This window comes from Narcine bancroftii, chromosome 2 (genome assembly GCF_036971445.1).
Source record: "Narcine bancroftii isolate sNarBan1 chromosome 2, sNarBan1.hap1, whole genome shotgun sequence".
Lineage (NCBI taxonomy): Eukaryota > Metazoa > Chordata > Chondrichthyes > Torpediniformes > Narcinidae > Narcine > Narcine bancroftii.
The window spans coordinates 60,867,482-60,886,403 of NC_091470.1; the positions used below are offsets into that span (position 1 = coordinate 60,867,482).

The 18,922-nt window shown below is 38.4% G+C and overlaps 2 protein-coding genes across 7 annotated transcripts in view; one reads left to right on the forward strand and one right to left on the reverse strand.

The window, feature by feature from the left end:
* The window catches only part of trappc6b (trafficking protein particle complex subunit 6B), a 35,394-nt gene extending 24,042 nt beyond the window's left edge, over positions 1–11,352 (forward strand). The window contains exons 4-6 of the mRNA XM_069916859.1: positions 3,003–3,086; positions 8,121–8,214; positions 8,676–11,352. Coding sequence (XP_069772960.1) covers positions 3,003–3,086; positions 8,121–8,214; positions 8,676–8,707 — 210 coding nt within the window. The 3' untranslated portion in view covers positions 8,708–11,352. The remainder of the gene's footprint in view (positions 1–3,002; positions 3,087–8,120; positions 8,215–8,675) is intronic.
* A 2,984-nt stretch (positions 11,353–14,336) lies between these two features.
* gemin2 (gem (nuclear organelle) associated protein 2) overlaps positions 14,337–18,922 on the reverse strand; it is a 37,013-nt gene continuing 32,427 nt past the window's right edge. For 5 of the 6 annotated variants that reach the window (XM_069916857.1, XM_069916856.1, XM_069916855.1 and 2 more), the window contains exons 10-11: positions 14,935–14,993; positions 14,337–14,554 (exon numbers count right to left, since the gene is read on the reverse strand). In XM_069916857.1, the coding sequence (XP_069772958.1) occupies positions 14,512–14,554; positions 14,935–14,993 (102 nt within the window). In that variant the 3' untranslated portion in view covers positions 14,337–14,511. Of the gene's footprint in view, positions 14,555–14,934; positions 14,994–18,922 lie in introns of those variants that run through there. The other variant, XR_011351302.1, reaches the window with a different exon arrangement.

Below are 18,922 nucleotides of genomic sequence, written 5' to 3' on the forward strand. Positions count from 1 at the left end.
ATTCATAGGGGCACATGTCATCTATATACAACCAACATTTTAAGTTACTGCATTGAGATAATTTTGTAAATCTAATAGTTTGCTTAAAGTTCTAATCCTTTCTATTTTGTAATTTACCAAAAATGTTACCATCAATTTATTTTCCACCAAGTTTTCTATATCTTTTATTTTCTATCCTCTTAAACATTGGAATTTCATTAAAAAAATAGATAATTTACAAGAAGCAGTCCCAAAGGATGAAAGATAATTTCATACGATTTTATTAGGAAAGAGGTGAAGGAAAAGTATCCTATTAATAGGCAAGTCTCACTAATAACATGATAGATGGATGAGGTTAGAGAAATTTTTTTTTAATGTCAGGTAGAATGAACAGATGGGGTTGTATCTTTTCTCACTGAACAGCTGTCATCAGTTATTAGCATTCTAATTTTTGTAGCAGTGTATGCTATAAAATGCAGGACTCAGGCCAAACAAGAAGACTGTAGATGCTGCGGGTCTAGTGTAGTAGTCTTGATGAAGAGTTTACTGTTCTTTTACTCCCAGTGCTGCTGCTCAACCCACTGAGTTCCTCCTGCAGATTGTGCTTTTTTTACTTGAAAACTGGACCCTGTTGCTATCCAGAAAACCCCAGAGTGCCAAATACCTTGTATTTCTCTTAGCTCCGGAATGTGGGTTCAGCACATTACTATTCAAAATGTTGCTAATGGTTGTTTCTATATAAACACTTTATATAGTAAAATCCCCATTATCCGACAATCAATCAACTGGCAACCCCCACCCACAATCCCAAAGGAAATAAATAAACCATTTGAAAGATAAATTAGAATAGATGTTTTAAATAAAAGTTTAAATTGTAAAAGTAAATGTTCTCTGAAGCAACATACAATCCCTTGGGGAGCAAACATTCAACCAGCGGAGTGCCCCAGTCTTGGCCTGCCCACAGCAGCTGTTGAATAAAGTTTCAATAAAGTTGTGTTTGAATGAAATGGCAGCACCCAGGATGAAGAGCTGGCCGGTGCCGCTCACTGCTGGGGCAATTCTCCCAAAGTGTCTCCCTATCCCTGTCTGGTAAGAGTCTTTATCTTTATTACTATATTATGTATATTGGTAAGGCTTTATTTATAAATTTGGGGGAAGGGGGTTAATTATGTTGGTAGCATGGGTAGGGCAGCAGCTTTTGCAATGATGTTACAGTGCTCGTGAATGGGGTTTGAATCTAAAGGAAGGTACACTGAGGGCCTGACCGAACACTGCCGTGGAGGTGAGTCGGGTTGCGCTGAGGGTCTGACCGGAACACTGCCGTGGAGGTGAGTCGGGTTGCGCTGAGGGTCTGACCGGAACACTGCCGCGGAGGTGAGTCGGGTTGCGCTGAGGGTCTGACCGGAACACTGCTGTGGAGGTGAGTCGGGTTGCGCTGAGAGTCTGACCGGGACACTGGCGTGGAGGTGAGCTGGGTTGTGAGGAGAGTTTGACTAGGACACTGGCACAGAGGTGAGTTGGGTTGTGCCAAGGGTCTGACCGGGACACCAAGATGAAGAGCCAGTCAATACCGCTCTCCACTGGGGCGACTGTCCCAAAGCATCTCCCCATCCCTGCCGAGTAAGAGCTTTTTTTCTATTAGTATTAGATAAATTACTAAGGCTTTGACTTGTGGGGGGCTTATTTATGAAGGCATCACGGTTAGTGTAGCGGATAGTGCAACACTGTTCCAGCACCAGCAACCGTGGTTCGAAATTAAGTTTTGTAAATTATGGGAATTACTTGATTAAAATGAACTTTACATAATTAAAGAAAATACTAATTTTTTTCAAATTACTTTACATTTTGCACTGTTTTTTTGTCTTTTAAATGATGTATTCTTAATACAGGTGGATTTGTTAGGCATTGTAGAGTGAGTCTCAGTCAACTGGAAAATTCTCATATCCGGCATCTGCAATCGCCAAAGATATGGGATAATGGGGATTTTTCTGTTCTTTGATCTCAATTCTTTAAAAATTTAACATAAAGTCTTGCACTTGCATGGCACTTTAACATTCCTCAGTATGCTTCTGATTTAATGAGTTATTTTGAAGTAGAGAGTTAATCGTGCTGCCAGAATTGTATTTCAAATAACACAAATTCTTAAAAACTTGCACAGTGCTGCTGTATGAACAGTGAGCCAAGTTATGCTAGCTGTGGCCAAACTGAACATTTGGCATTTGGTAACTTTTTAGGTAAGTAAATCCTGGGCTTGTATGGACCAACAATAAACCTAGGATTAGCTGAGTAATGGATGACGGTGTTTTGGTTCCTTTGTTCATGTGAAGTCCAATGGCAAAGCCATTAGCTCTGATTTCCCAGTTTATTGGGTATTAATTTCTCTGATCCTACCTGGCATAGGGTCATTCATTTGAATGTGGATTCCCAACGTGAAGTTTAGGATGGGGAAAATAAGTTAAACAGTTTGTATTTTAGCCCTTGATCTATTAAAATGTTTTCAATTAATTATTCTAATTTTAATTTTTGAAGGAATATCTATATTTTCTAAATGTCTCTAAATATCAAAGATTACATGAGGTCTACTTGCTATGTGTTGTAGGGCGCTTTCTGGATACAGTGGGTTTGTTCAGTTGACTCTCTGCACCCAGCCAAGATATGCGTGAGCAAGTGGGGGGGACTGTGCTGGGTGAGTCTGGGCATTGGACTGAATCATGCTCAATTTGACTCCGGTAACTTACCAATTAATTTTGCTTTTGATAATCCAACAGAGATTTGAGGAAGAAACAGTTCCCCACTTTTAGAATAATGGCAATGAATTTGTACAAATTATCTGAAGAGACAGAAGTGCTTCTATTCAATGTTTCATCTAAAAACAATGCAGACCTATAAAAGTGGTGGAGAATCAACATTGTTTAATGTTAAGTTTAGGATGAAGGAATAAGGAGAAAATAACATTGAAACATACAAATCAATTGACTTTTGAACATTTAACATTTTGAACAGTTGACTTATTAACTTTACAGGGCATTTATGTACTTCAAGACAACAGGTTCCGCCTCTTAACTCAGATGTCTGCAGGGAAGCAATATCTGGAACATGCACCTAAGGTATATCTTGAGGTTATCTTAAATTCATAAACCATAGACTCACATGTTGATGATCTGCAAAGAGTACTGCAATGTACTTAATGGGCCAAAAAGAAGATTTAAATCATTTTTTTTTAAATTGTGAAGGTGCATATGATATCCAAGATGATTAAATTGATAATAAAATTGGCTCTGATTCATGGCCTTCATCCTCACTTGGACCTCATTTCTGTGAGGGCGCTTGACAAAGTGGCGGCTGTCTTCCAAATTTGAAAAAAATTCATGTATGTTGCATTCTAAATGTAGTATTATGTTACAATATTGGGACTTTATTGTTGTCCACATTTTTTACAGTAGTGCATTGTGGAAGAAATAAGACCAAATGATTGTGTGCTGGGTTATGTAGACATTTAATTTTCATAACACTAACTGATCTACAAAATAAAGAGTTAGCGAATGATGGAAGAAAATTTGTTGATGTCAAGTATTATCTTTGTTTTTATAGTAGCATTCTGCTTCAATTGAGAGTGACTGTTTCATGATCAACTATACTTTTTTTTACTTTTATAAATGTTATTGAATTGTTTGAAGTCTTTCTTAGAGAACTGAAATGGCATATTGGAAATACAGAAATTGCATGTCAGTAACTTAAAATATATTCATGTTTTGCTAAACTGCACTAGACTGTACTATTTCTAGTACCATGAACCCAAAAATTAGCCATTCCAACTTGTAAAGAATGGTCATGCAAATTCCACCAGCCTTGTATTATGAAAGTAAATGCAGTTTTGCCATTTTAATTTGTCTAAGTCAGTGCAAATTAATGTCCATTACATGTTTGAATAAGGTAAAACTCCATTAAATCTGGCTCACTCATGACTTTTCTGGTACCATTCTAGCATATTTTCAAGATTATTAGATGTTATTTGAAATTGTATTCCAGCATGCTTTTTAATTTATTTCTTTGCTTCAGATGTTAAGTAGTTGTAAAATAATTTTTCTAGCATATCCAATATGTTTAAAAGGAGCATAGGAAATGGGGCCTCCATGCTCCATTGGCGAACTATCAGGATTTCAAACAATATCAGATTAGGAAATTATCAGTTTTACTATATTTATTTAAAGTTCTTATTTTGTGAAATCCTGAATGGAGTGGAGAGATGTTAACATTGACATCTCTGGCTTTTGTTTAAACCCCCCACTGACTTCTTCCCCCATGGCCCTTCCCTACCTATCTCTCTATTCTCTCTCGTTTTGCACAAACATGATAACTTCTCACCCCCTCCCTTATCATATCCATTTAACACCTTTTGTTGGTCTAGGAATTCTAAGATTTCCTGTTTCTGGCTTATTACTTGAAGAAATGTTCAGATCCAAAATATCGGCAATATATCTTTGTCTCCTATAGACACTGAAAAGACTGGCTGAGTTCCTCCAGCATTTCTGTGTGGTTTTACTACAATCACAGTGTCTGCAGACTTTCGTGTTTCACTTCCGTATATATATTTGAATGAAATTACTTGCTCAAAGAAGTTGATTGAATACAATTAGGGCCTCAATGCTAGCCCATTGGTCTGGGAAAGAAGGGTTATGTTGGTTCTCTTGTCATTGAATTTTTAGGGTTCTGCACAGGTGCAATTCTTCAATAAATTGAGGTACCTTCTGTATGTATTTTATGACTTAGAATAGAAGACATGAGTAGGGATCAAGTTCACTTGTCATTGATTATACCAGAACAACATTCTCCGGTCCACAGTGTTGAACGGTGCAAAATACATGTACAAATATAACACACATATACATATACACAGTACACCTAAACAAATACTAAAATAAATGGTAGGGTCATTGAGAGTTTTAGCAGTTATTCAGCAGTCTCACTGCCTGTGTTCCTTAGTCTTGTGCTTCTGGCTCTGATACTTCTGTATCTTTTTCCTGATGGGAATAGCTGGAAGATACGGCATGCAGGGTGGTAATGGTCACCCCTCATTTTGCGAGTCCTCCTTAATCAGTGATCCTGGTAAATCATCCTATTGTTTGTGGGGTGGGGGGGGGGGTGGCGGGTGGCGACGACCCCAGTGATTCCCTCATCCACTTTTATGGTCCTGTGGACTGACCTCAATCCAATACTTTACAGCAACATACCACACTGTAATGCAGCCAGCCAGGATACTTTTGATGGAGTTCCTGCAGAAAGCTGACAGAATGGTGGATGTTAGCTTTGCTCTTCTCAGCCTTCTCAGGAAGTTCACTTGCTGCACTTGATCCCCATCCCTTTGATAGCACACGAGACATGCTAGTGGGTCATACTCTTTGACCAAATACTATGCTTGGATATTAAAGGCAATGGGGGATTTTCATCATTTGAGGTCTATGGTGATGATAGCTTGCATGTCATTGAGTAGCAGATGTAGCAGGGGGACATGTTTCTGCAGCTACCCACGTTCAGTAAAGATGCTCCACAATAAATTGTGGTTCTCGTACATTGGGGAGTCGGAATATAGAAGGGAAATAGAGGGACAAGTCACTTTGTACAAGGACAATAACCTCACCCTCAATGTTAACAAGATGCCGGTCATAGACTTCTGGAAGAGAGGTGGAAATCGGTCCCCTATGTGCACCAACATGTTGAGTAGCCTATGGTATTTTGTTTTGTGGTATGTCGAATCCAGTTTACTACCTCACCATGAATACTGAGCCTCTGAACCTTCCTGACTAACCACCCATGTGTGACCTTGTCAAAGGCCTCACTAAAGTCCACGTAGACAATATCCACAGACTTTCCTAGTAACCTCCTCAAACAAAATCCCACAAGAATGGTTAAACCTGACCTACCATGTACAAAGCCACGTTGACTATCCCTAATCAATTCCTGGCTATCCAAATATTTGTAGATCTGATCTCTTAGAACACCTTCCAGTAATTTAACTACTACTGACATTGGGCTCACTGGCCTATAATTTTCTGGGTTACTTTTGGAACCATTTTTAAACAATGGAACAGATACACCATGGCTCAAACCAAGACTGCAAGGAACTACAGAGTTGTGCACACAGCTTAGTCTGTCACACAAGCCCCCCTCCATCAACTCCATATGTATTTTCAGCTGCTTAAGAGAAGCATCCAACATATTAAGACTTGCCTCAACCCTGCCACATACTCTTTTCCCTCCCATTGGGAAGATGATTACGATAATTGAGTGTGAAATTGTGTACCACCAGATTCAAGGATGATTTGTTCCCCACTGTTATCAGAGTCCTGAACTTGCCTTACACCATTAAAATAATGTTGCCTTTACTGTGTTCTAACCAATTTCTCTTTCTTTTCCAATCTTTTTATTAAACATATTATAAGTAAACAATACATGAATAGAATACAGAATTGAATAGTAAAAACAGAAACATCAATCATTACAGATCGATTGCAATTTTAATAAATTATTATAAATATTACCTATTAAACCCTTATGGGAAGGATTCAAATGAAAAAAGGGTATTAACCAAATCAGCTTGATATGTTAAAGGAAAGTTAGGAAATATCTTGTTATATAAAAAAAACCCTAACTTGAAAATATCTAAAAAAAATGTGACTTGGGTATATTATAGTTGTTAGATATTCTATCAAAATACATTAAACATCCATCTATAAACATATCAGAAAAATAGACAATTCCTTTGCTTTTCCAATGATCACATTTCAAGACCTTCATTGGTTGTAAAGTGCTTTGATATGCCCCAAAATGATGTGAAAGAAATATTTCCAAGTTCAGAGGTAGGTAAAGGAGAGAGGGGTGAATAAAAGGGCTGCTCTGTGATTGGTGGACTTGGGTGTTGTTAGATCCTGAGATAACATTCTGATGACCTTGACTCCCCACCACTGTTTATGGCTATTTTCAGAAGAATGAAGTTGTGGTTTTTATGCTAGCTGGACAGTTGGCAAGTAGATTGATGGGTTTCATTTGGGTACTCCAGTTTCTTCCTGCTGGTAGGTTAATTGGCTGATTGTAAGTTAGCCCTTATGTATAGGTAGGTCGTGGAAGAATCAGGATGGTGAATAGGTTACAGGAAACGGGGTATTGCTCTGAAGCATGTCATTGTGACTAGAAACAAGGAGTTTAGCAGTAGAATGGGAAATTAGTAGCTGCCAATATCTTACCTGTGCAACTCAACTGCATGCACAAAGAAATCTAGTCCTGACGCTTGGTGAACTGCAAATAACCAGAAGTTCTGTATGGAGGGAAAAACTTGTGAATGGTACTTAAAAAATTTACTGAGGAAAACAGAATGTGTGTAATCATGTTATTTTACTGTGGTGCTGTTGAAATGAATTGGAACTGTGTTAAGGAATTGAACCCTTCTGCTGATGGATTGTAAAACTTTGTATTTTATATGCAGCAAATAGAGACGAATGACCGTTCCCTATTGAAACACCTGTAATTTGGGGTGGTTGGTCCAATAATGCAGTAGTTGGAACAGATCCAACAATGGTCCTGTAACCCCCATTTGATCCAGTGCTGTGTGGAGATTGTCTTTTTCTTTTTGTGACTGTGAGATTCCTTTCCCCCCCCCCCCCCCCCAAGTATGTACTGGTGGGTTATTGCAAATGGCTCCTTATGTATGTGACTGTGGCTCTGAGAGAATAACTTGCAGTGAAAAAATTAGGGATAGCGGACTAATGGGAGTGCTTTAGGAGCTTGGCATAGACTTAATGGCCCTATGTTATGAAATATGAAAGCAAAGTCTCTCAAAACAGGGCAACACAATGCTGGTTATATGAAGGACAGTACCATCAGGATAGTGTGTTACGAGGCAGAGTTAGCTCACTTGCAAATGGAAACCACCTCACCCCAGATATTTGTTTCAATAGCCTGTTTCTTCCCCCCCCCCCCCCCCATTTAAAACTTGATGCTTTTGCAACCATCTTTGATTTGTGCTCTTACAGAACTTGGATCTGAATTTAAAGTCCATGGTGTACATTTTAGTTTACCATATTAATTATAGGTTTAACTTCTCTTTTAACACAACAGAGCTTAACAAAATTCTTTTTAAATTTCAGTATTTGGCATTTACTTGTGGGCTGGTTCGAGGTGCCTTATCAAACTTGGGAATTAAAAGTATTGTGACTGTGGAAGTTACTACAATGCCAGCATGTAAGTTATGTGTTGCTTTTAATGTTTTTGCAATGTTGACTGTAGAATTTGTTTTTTTTTCCACAAGTGATTCCCATGTAAACAATGATTCACTGGCAACCAGTTTGTAGACAGCTCTTTGTTGCTGATATTTTTTGTTTGAGGCTAAATAGCTAAGAATATCAACTATAGACTACAATTACTTCCTGCTATTCAGGTCAATAGAACTCTCTATTTGGCACGAATGATCAAAGACTAATTTTCTTCTTCCAGCCTTTGCTCCCCCTCCCAGTTAAAATATGTATGTTGAGACTTTGCTTGTTATCAGATTGTAGTACAGTATTGAGGAACAGAATTGTACCACCACCCCTGCAGTAACCAAGCTGATTTGTATTTATTTCTTTGGAAAGCTAATGAGTAACTTCATTTGGGGGGGGAAAAAAATCTGCCATTGACCTAACTTAACATTCTTTCTTTTTCAGGCAAATTCCAAGTAATGATACAAAAGATGTAGAAGTTATTTTCATAGGAGTTGCTGTTGTTGGAAAAACAAGTTATTTAAAACTATCAAAGTGTTACCTTATTCTGTAAGCAGCATTGTGATGTTTATGTCTTTTTCGCTACATATGTACATTTTGGCACTTAAACATCACAGCTTTAATATAGAATATAAAATGTCCACTTCAAATTAGTGAATTTGTATTTCAAGTATTATTATGGATGAAGTGGAGTTCTTTACTGTTCAACAAACTTTTTAAAAACTCCAGTTATGATCTATTCAGGATAAAATACTGGAAACAAGTGAGTGAGGGCATTAATTTAACATCTGTGCATTTATTACAATTTTAATAGTTAAGACAACTTTTTTTTAGTAAGGAAAACGAGGAATGGTTTTTGTTTCACTCAATGAGCATAAAAGAGTACTAGGGGTGATATGGTTTCCATTAAGTTTGTCAAACTAAAATTTACTGCCAAGGCCAAGATTCTTGCAATTTTTAAATAAAAGGTTTGTATTCAAAAAAATAATGTTTGACTGAACTTGAAGATCAAAACTGACCAGAGAAAATGTTTTCATGCAAAATTGGGATCCAGAAAGTGGGCAGTGGGAGGAAAAAAAATTGGGGGTCTTTCATTGAAATTTCGGCCACAAATGGATTATTTAGCTCTAAATTTGTTTTGCCACAGCAAAACCATGGCTGATCTGTGACCTAATACCATAATAATTACTTTGTTCTAACTTCTTTAATTAACTGAGCTTCCAATCAAATATCTTCCCCATTATCTCACTTTTTTTGCCTGTCAGCCAATCAATGCATTTTTGGGGACTCGTACACAACTCCCACTGCAATTCTAAATCCCTTCTGAGATCTCAATGCTGCCAAATCTGTGCTGCCTGATTGGATTAGAAACATAGAAAATAGGTGTAGGAGTCGGCCATTTGGCTCTTCAAGCCTACACCACCATTAATTTTGATCATGGCTGATCATCCACTCAGGACCCTGTTCCAGCTTATTATATCCTGATTTTTGTAATGATCCCAACCGTATATTTTTGTCTCAGTTTATCACCTTAATTACATATCTTCAACCAAATTTATAAGGTGTTCTTACTGTTTGAAATTAAGAATAGTTATTTAGGTCATATGTTCTACCCTGACATTTTGCTTTGTTTTTGGCCATTTAAATAACTTAATGGTTTACTTTTTACTTACAGCATTTAAAGTATTAATTATATTACCCAATGCTTTATTGTTTGACTGAACTTAATTACATGAATTTTTATTTCCCTCCTCCACTCCATTTAGTTTAAATTATTTGAATAATTTCAATCCACTTCCAGTGCATACTGTCCCAATATGGCTGCTCATATCTTAAGACATTGAAGCCCTTTTCAGCTACATTTTCATGTTCTCTCCTACATGTAGCTAATAATCCAGAGCTAACCTGGGAAGTCCTGTAACATCCCAACCACGTTTACTCACCTGACTTAAAAAAAAACTTGGATCACAGCCCAAAATAATTGCATCCTTCTCATTCATCATCTCATTCTAGTGGCTAGGGTGAAGCACCAGGCATTATGTTGCAACCTTATTTAAGGGATGTTCAGTTCCTCATTTACAATATTACTCCCCTGCTTCCCACAATCTTGCTTTTTGCTCCAAAATGCCATTGTCAGCATTCTGGCTATCCTCAGTCTTTAAACTGTTCTTATCTTTTTGGATTAGATCAATTCTATACATTTTTATCAGTCTCATTTAAATAATGAGTCATTACATTCCAATCCTGTTCTTAAGAAACAAGCCCAGAGCAAATAATCAAACTACTTTTTTCTCTATTTGCACTCTTGTTCTTGATTCTCAATATTTAGAGTCCGACATCTACAGTAGACATATTCATTTGTGGCATCTTGTACACCTGTATTTTAGACATACAACCTTCTCTGCCATATCTTGGTCCACAACTTTCTTGAAAAAAAATCAGTTGTGCAATAAGCATGGAAACAGTCGACATCGTAATCCTGCCTTATACTTGCAATGGTCAAATAATCTTACTTCTCCCTGTGCAGATTTTCTTTCAGTTTCTCCATTTGTACAGACTGAATTGTAAAAATATAATTACTGTCCATTAACAAATAACTACTTTGTACCCTTTATTAAAGTACTCATTGCTATTCAACTAACATTTAACAAAACAAATTCAAAACATTCTAAATGATAAAACTGATTAATCTTGCTCGCCAGATTTCCCACTTTACATGATTTATCACAACTCTGACCAGGAAAATATTTAATGTCCAGGATTAAATTTATTTTTTCCTCAATACTGTGTTCAACTGTATTTACTGTACCAACCTCTACTGCACAGAGTTCCATAATAGTTTCTGGTGTGTTTTGCTATAGTCTCATAAAATATTGTCTTTCCAAGTTATTTGGGTATGGTCCAGCTCATCTGATGTAAGAGAAATCTTTCAGGAAAGCGGATTTGCATTCTGTTAGAGAATTCTATTCAGCCCAAGTGGGGCTTCACATCACATATATCGAGCTTTACCCTTGTATTAGATGTGTGGACAAGAAGTTTGCTTTGGAGAAAGAAACTTGATATTTTGGATACTTGGATATTGAAAACCTGTTTCTTTAAAATAAACATTTATTTAAAATACCCTTTTGTTTTAGTGTTATCGCATGGAAAAAAATACCATACTTCAGCAGATATTAGAATGGACCATATTAAAATCTGATAAAGCAATATCTCAATATAGAAAAAAAATCAATCTCAATATAGAAAAAAAATCTGATTAAGCAATATCTCAATATAGAAAAAAAATCAATATCTCAATATAGAAAAAATCTGATTAAGCAATACCTCAATATAGAATAAAAATCTGATTAAGCAATATCTCAATATAGAAAAAAAATTCTCTTCTAGCATGGGCCAGAGCTCCAGTATTTTAAATAAGATCTGTTTTAAAATGTTTGTATGTAACCTATTCTAACAAACCTTTCCCAATTTTTCTCCCAAAAACATATTTATATACTCTGTCTCAGTATTCACTAGAGAAAAAGAGCTTGGCAATTATGAGGATGACTTAAAGTAAACTGAAATGCTTGAGCATGCTGACATTAAGAAAGAGGAGGCGCTGGAGTCTTGAAAAGCATTATGCGTCGCCAGAACCAGATGAGATTTACCCAAAGCTACTGTAGAAAGCAAGGGACTATATTACTGAGCTACTGGCAATGATCATTGTCACTGAGGATTGAAGTACCAGAGAATTGGAAAATTGCAGATGTTTTTCAAGAAAAGGAGTAGAGGTAACCCAGGAAATTATAGACCAGTAAGTCTTACTTCAGTGGTGGGCAGTAGAGAGGCATAATCTGATTAGGGATAGTTAGCATGACATTTAGGGGAAGGTTGTGCCTCATGAGTCTGATTGAATTCTCTGAAGAAGTAACAAAACATTGATGAAGGAAGAGCCATGGATTTGTATATGGATTTCATTTGATAAAGTTCCCCATGCAAGTCTCTTTCAGAATGTAAGGAAGCATTTATTGTATATGCCGGCGTACGGACAATCCTTGAAACTTAAAAATGTCACCTCAAAATCAGGGGTTGCCTTGTACATAGAGTATAAAATCTGAACCTTGACAGTAAAGTATCAACACCACTGCCATCTTCCCGCTAGCTTCGACGCAATCTTGCTTGTGTCCTGTTAGCTATCAATGAAGTCTCAGCGCTCCCCCAATGGGTCCATCTGCCCAGTCCGACTGCTGTCGGCTGTATAAAGGCTTTAAACGGCCTGTTACAGGAGCTGACGGTGGTTTATTTTAAAATATACTAATAAAATTAAAACCTTCACAGGGTAATTTTGTATTAAAATATTTATTTTGCTTTTAACAGCATTCACTGGTCAGCGGTAAATGCCAGATTTTTTTTTGGTGGGGAGAATCTTATACAAAAGGTATTGTTCAAAACCAACATTTAGGTGGAAATTCCAGGGGTCATCCTAAACACAAATCGTCCTATTGCCAACATATACAGTAATCCAAGGAGGCCTTGCATAGTGGATACAGTATTGGCTTGCCCAGAGATGGCAGAGGGTGGTTGCGAATGAATCATATTGTGTATGGAGGTATGTGACCAGTGGTGTTCTGCAGGGATTGTTGTGGGACCCCTCCTCTTTGTGATTTTTTTATAAATTACCTGGATGGGGAAGTTGAAGGATGGGTTACTAAGTTGCCAGAGGTTACAAAGAGTTATTGGAGAGCAGGGATGAGAAGTTGCAGATGGAATTTAACCCAGAAAAGTGTGAAGTGGTTTATTTTTCTAGATCACATTTGAAAGCAGAATACAATATTAATGGGAAGGATTCTGAGCAGTGTGGACAAAAAGAGAGATCTTGATGTCTACATCCATAGGACTCTCAAAGCTGCTACACAGGTTGAGTATTGTTAAGAAGGCCCATGGTGTGTTGGCCTTCATTAACCATGGAATAGAGTTCAAGCCATGACATAATGTTGCAGCTATACAAGACCTTGGTTAGACCACACTTGGAATATTATGTTCAGTTCTGGTCTCTTCATTACAGGAAATATGTGGTTGCAATAGAGATGGTGCCGAAGAGGTTTATAAAGATGTTGCGGAGACTGGAGAGCATACCTTATGAGGATAGGTTGGGTGAACTTGGTGTTTTCTCCCTGGAGAGACAGAGGATGAGAGGTCTACAAGATGATGAGAGGTATTGATCATGTGGATGGTCAGAGGCTTTATCCCGGAGTTGAAATAGCTAATATTGGGGCATTGGTTTAAGGTGCTTGGAAGTAAGAGGTAAGTTTTTCCACACAGAAGCTAGTGGGTGCATAGAATCCATAGCCAGCACGACAGGGATAATAGGATATTTTCAGAGACTATTAGATAAGTACATGGAATTAAGGAAAAACAGAAGGTTATGCATTAGGGATATTCTAGACGGTTAGAGTTGGTATTAGGTTGGCACAACATTGTGGATCAAAGGGCCTATACTCTTCTGATTATAAAGATGGTGTTACCCAAATAGGTTGGTGATTGGCAAAATTCTTCATTGATGTATTTGTAATATGTGTTCCTCTTGTTACTGCATATAAGCAAGAAGAAAATTATAAATGAAGCATCAAGTTAGGGAGCTTCCAATCTCTTGAAGGTTCCCTTAAAATGAACATTTAACATCAGGAAAGGAAATGGAGTAATATGACTTGCAATTACTGCCTGTTTTGAGCACTGACACTATTTTGGGTTGTTAGGTCCCATACAAGATCACATTTTTAAACTGAATTTGATCAGATGGTCTCAGGATACCGTGAATAAAGAATTAAGCTTTAAGGCAGATGTTGGAAAGAGATCTAATTGGTTTCCAGATACATACTAAACATTCAATAATCAATTGTATGTGGTTCCTCTAATTCTGATGCAAGAGTTTTTTGGTTAAAATCAAAGAACATTTTATCAGCATTCATATAAATGGTGAATGCATCTAAATTAAACAAGGTCAAGAATTATGCACACTCTTCCCAAAATTAAATAGCCCAGTGTTTTTGCCCTTTGATGAGAATTGCTGAATTTTGAACTGATCTCTTCAAATCTTTCAGCCAGTAACAGACCACTCTAACCATGTTTGTTGATAATTAGATTTTATTCTTTGCTTTATCTTACTCTGGATTTTTATCTGCATGACAGACAAATTTGTGTCAACGAAAAAGAAAAAGGTATAAATTTAAACAAAAAAATACACTGATGTTACCATAACATATCTGAAAATTATGGCCTAAATTTTTAATCCCAGACTCCGTTAACATTCCTCATTATCTGCAAGGTCACACTGTTCAAAGTATCTGAAAGAGAGAAATAATGTAATTATTAGAAAAAAAAGGAATCGTATATTTCAAGATCTCTTCATAGCCCAAAACACCCCAAAAAATCCTAGTTGTTATCTGATTGATGTCTGTTGAGCCCACAATACAAAAATAACCTATTTTCAAGAGTACTCAAACATACCAGAAAGGTAATTGACCTGAAATGACAACTTTTCTCTCTCTCTCTAAAGAATTTGACCTGCTGAGCATTTCCAGCATTTTCTATTCATTTTATAATAGCAGCTGCAGTTGGGTTTTAAAAATTATTTATTTGAATGGGGAAATCTTTTCAGTTAATAAAGAACTCTACAAACTGTATACCTATAAGCATGTAGAGAACAAGAAAATTTGTTGAATACCTGGCAACTAAACAAATGAGTAAATTCAATGCTGATAATTCTCCATCTTCTGGATTTTCCTGGAAGAAAAGAAAAAAAATGGACAAAATAACTTCAGTTTGGCTACTTTTCAGAAGTGGGTGAAGTAATAAATTGGGATATTTACAATATACAAAATTAAACAAGTCTGTGGATCAGATATCTATCTCTTCCATGAAAAAGTCAATATCAAGCAGGAATAAAACATGTATACTGTCTGTTAGCTACAGCAAGTGCTCCTTACGCTGGGAGGACTTGCGCTAATTGGCAATGCAGATAATGATCAAGACAGGTAGAAGAAAGGTGAAGATGTATTCAACTATTCCTTTCACTCTATCCACTGCAATAGTGAAATTGTACAGCTCCAGTCCAACCTCTTCTATTCTTTTACAAAACATCACACTTATTCCATAATGTTCTAATTTTTTGCCAGACTTGATAGATAATATGCTACTATTTTCTCAATGTGAAGGAAAGACAATAATGAAAGCCACTGAATATATAAAAAAAACAAAAATTAAAGTTCTGATAAACCATGCACATCTGTTAACACTACAAACTAATGACTGAAGCAGATTATCATCTCTATATCAGCAATGAACATATAGATTCCAGAATTTTACCAACATTTCTATTTTCATAACACAGACATGTTTCTTTACTCCAGTGAACTTTTGCAAAATCATTCCTTGATTGTTCCTCAAAAAATGAATATGTAACGCTGAGGTTAAGAGATAAAACTGATAAATGAAGTCAAAATACAGATCAACTACGATCAGAGAAGATGACCCTATGGGACAGTGACCACGGTGGCAGACCAGTGAGGAGTTATACAGCTGAAGGATAGAGCAGTGGGCTGTTGATGACATGGTCAAAGGACTCATCCAACGCTATGGACTACTGGAGACTGACTTGAGACTGGTTGAAGGGGTACCAGCTATCGGAACTGGGATGCGAGAGATGCCAAGGGCAGGAGGAGGACCCTAAGGGTCTCGGGTGCTGAAGGCTTCCTGATTGGAAATTTGGATCTGGAGCTCCAGTTATTGGTGGTTTTGACTGAAGTCTATGAGGCTGTGGGAGGGTTGGGGAATTCACGACACAAAGAACTGAATGGCTTACTCCTGTGCTAATTTCCTCATGATTTGAGTGCTCATGGCACTTGATGCACTGTAGCATTATGAAATGATGGGAATATGACTCATCATTTATTTTCAGAAAAGTTTAATTGGTACACCTTTTGAAAAAAAATTGTGATGTATTCATTCTTTGCTCCCAAATGCAGCTATCTTCTATGAGAGGTATTTATCGGTTTGTGTGATATGAATGTTGTGGGCAATGCAGGCTTCATTGTCCATCCCCAATTGCCTTGACCAAGAGGTTAAGACTCAACCACATAGATGGGGTAGGAATTCCACTGAGGCTAGATGGAGTATGTGTGGAAGATTTCTTTGGCTTGGCTTCGTGGACGAAGATTTATGGAGGGGGTAAAAAGTCCACGTCAGCTGCAGGCTCGTTTGTGGCTGACAAGTCCGTTGCGGGACAGGCAGACACGATTGCAGCGGTTGCAAGGGAAAATTGGTTGGTTGGGGTTGGGTGTTGGGTTTTTCCTCCTTTACCTTTTGTCAGTGAGGTGGGCTCTGCGGTCTTCTTCAAAGGAGGTTGCTGCCCGCCAAACTGTGAGGCGCCAAGATGCACGGTTTGAGGCGTTATCAGCCCACTGGCAGTGGTCAATGTGGCAGGCACCAAGAGATTTCTTTAGGCAGTCCTTGTACCTTTTCTTTGGTGCACCTCTGTCACGGTGGCCAGTGGAGAGCTCGCCATATAACACGATCTTGGGAAGGCGATGGTCCTCCACTCTGGAGACGTGACCCATCCAGCGCAGCTGGATCTTCAGCAGCGTGGATTCGATGCTGTCGACCTCTGCCATCTCGAGTACTTCGACGTTAGGGGTGTAAGCGCTCCAATGGATGTTGAGGATGGAGCGGAGACAACGCTGGTGGAAGCGTTCTAGGAGCCGTAGGTGGTGCCGGTAGAGGACCCATGATTCGGAGCCGAACAGGAGTGTGGGTATGACAACGGCTCTGTATACGCTTATCTTTGTGAGGTTTTTCAGTTGGTTGTTTTTCCAGACTCTTTTGTGTAGTCTTCCAAAGGCGCTATTTGCCTTGGCGAGTCTGTTGTCTATCTCATTGTCGATCCTTGCATCTGATGAAATGGTGCAGCCGAGATAGGTAAACTGGTTGACCGTTTTGAGTTTTGTGTGCCCGATGGAGATGTGGGGGGGCTGGTAGTCATGGTGGGGAGCTGGCTGATGGAGGACCTCAGTTTTCTTCAGGCTGACTTCCAGGCCAAACATTTTGGCAGTTTCCGCAAAGCAGGACGTCAAGCGCTGAAGAGCTGGCTCTGAATGGGCAACTAAAGCGGCATCATCTGCAAAGAGTAGTTCACGGACAAGTTTCTCTTGTGTCTTGGTGTGAGCTTGCAGGCGCCTCAGATTTACTTTCCTGATAATCACTGGTCACCTAGGCGTTTTACAATCTGGTAGTTTTATATGTACTATTTCTGGGATGAGCAGTTTTTCTTATTTAAATTTTTAAAATTAGACATACAGCACTGTTACAGGCCAATTCAGCCCTACGAGTCCGTGGCGCCCAAATTACACCCTGTTAACCTACACCCTGGTTTTAATTACTTCAATTTAAATTCCCCAGCCACCTTGACAAAATTCACCTGATAGCTTCAGAGTACTGGTCCAGAACTGGCTGTTTTTCCTTCAAGGCTTCAAAGTGGTTTATTAACCAATTGCCTGAATAATTCAGATGGTTAAATCAGCAGAAGCTGAATAATCCAAAAAGGAAAATGGCTACCGTATTTGATAGCACTTTTTCCATCCCAAAAGGCTCAAAAATATCCCCCAGGTCTGATATGTGAAGTTGAAATTAAGGTGATAATGGTGAGCGTGATCATCGTTGCTGCGTGGCTCACTAGAATCACCGCCACATCATTGGGGGTGGTGGCGGGCTGTCGGGGGAACGGGGTGGTAGGATCAGTGTGGGGGCGGGTGGCAGGCTATCGGGAGACTCTCCCGGTGACCCACTCTCAGTCCCCACACTGGTCCTGCCCCGCTTTCTCCCGGCGGCTCGCTGTCGATCTCCACACTGATCCTACTGCCACACCGCCCCCCCCAGGAGAGAGTAGGGCAGTGGGACCAGTGCGGGGACCAATAGCAGGCCGCTGGGAGAGAGTGGGACGGCGGGACCAGTGCAGGGACTGACAGAGGCAGTTCGTTTTTAATAAAACGTTTTCTGCTATAGCTAAGATGCTTTTGTTTTCTCTTGTAAATTACAGTAGTACTATTATTAAAAAGGTTTTCCTGTTGTCCCAGTTGCATGTTTCGTCCAAGTTTTTTTCTGCTGTACTGGTGCTACATATTTCAATAACATTAAATACTTACCTGCAAATGCACTAAAAAAATGTCCTTAACATTTCCCACTGAAATGGGGAGGGGGGGATCTTATATGCCCACAAATATGGTACTTGAAACCCTGGTTTAGAGTCTGTAATGCAACCTCAATTAAGAAAGCGGCAAGGATGGAATGGAATGGAAGGATAAATAATCCAAGAGCCACATTCTCAATAGCTTTTGGAAATTTGGACATGTGGTTAGATTGGTCTTATCCAAAATGTTGCAGTAGTAAATTAAACTACCGATTGATTGGGTTGAAACCACATAAGGGGTAAGGAATCAACAACTTCAGTATAAAGCATGCAGTTGAATGAGATTGAGCTGTTGGTGCTTTAATTAAAAACAAAATCTGATTTCCTACTGCTCATTATCAGAGTCAACTTATGTTACATAAACCTTTTGTTGAATGAATTGCATGAATCTCACGGAAATGTCAAATGCACTAGCCACAGCTGAGATTTGAATTGCTATATGTTCTCAGGCAGCAGAGAAGAAAATGTATTC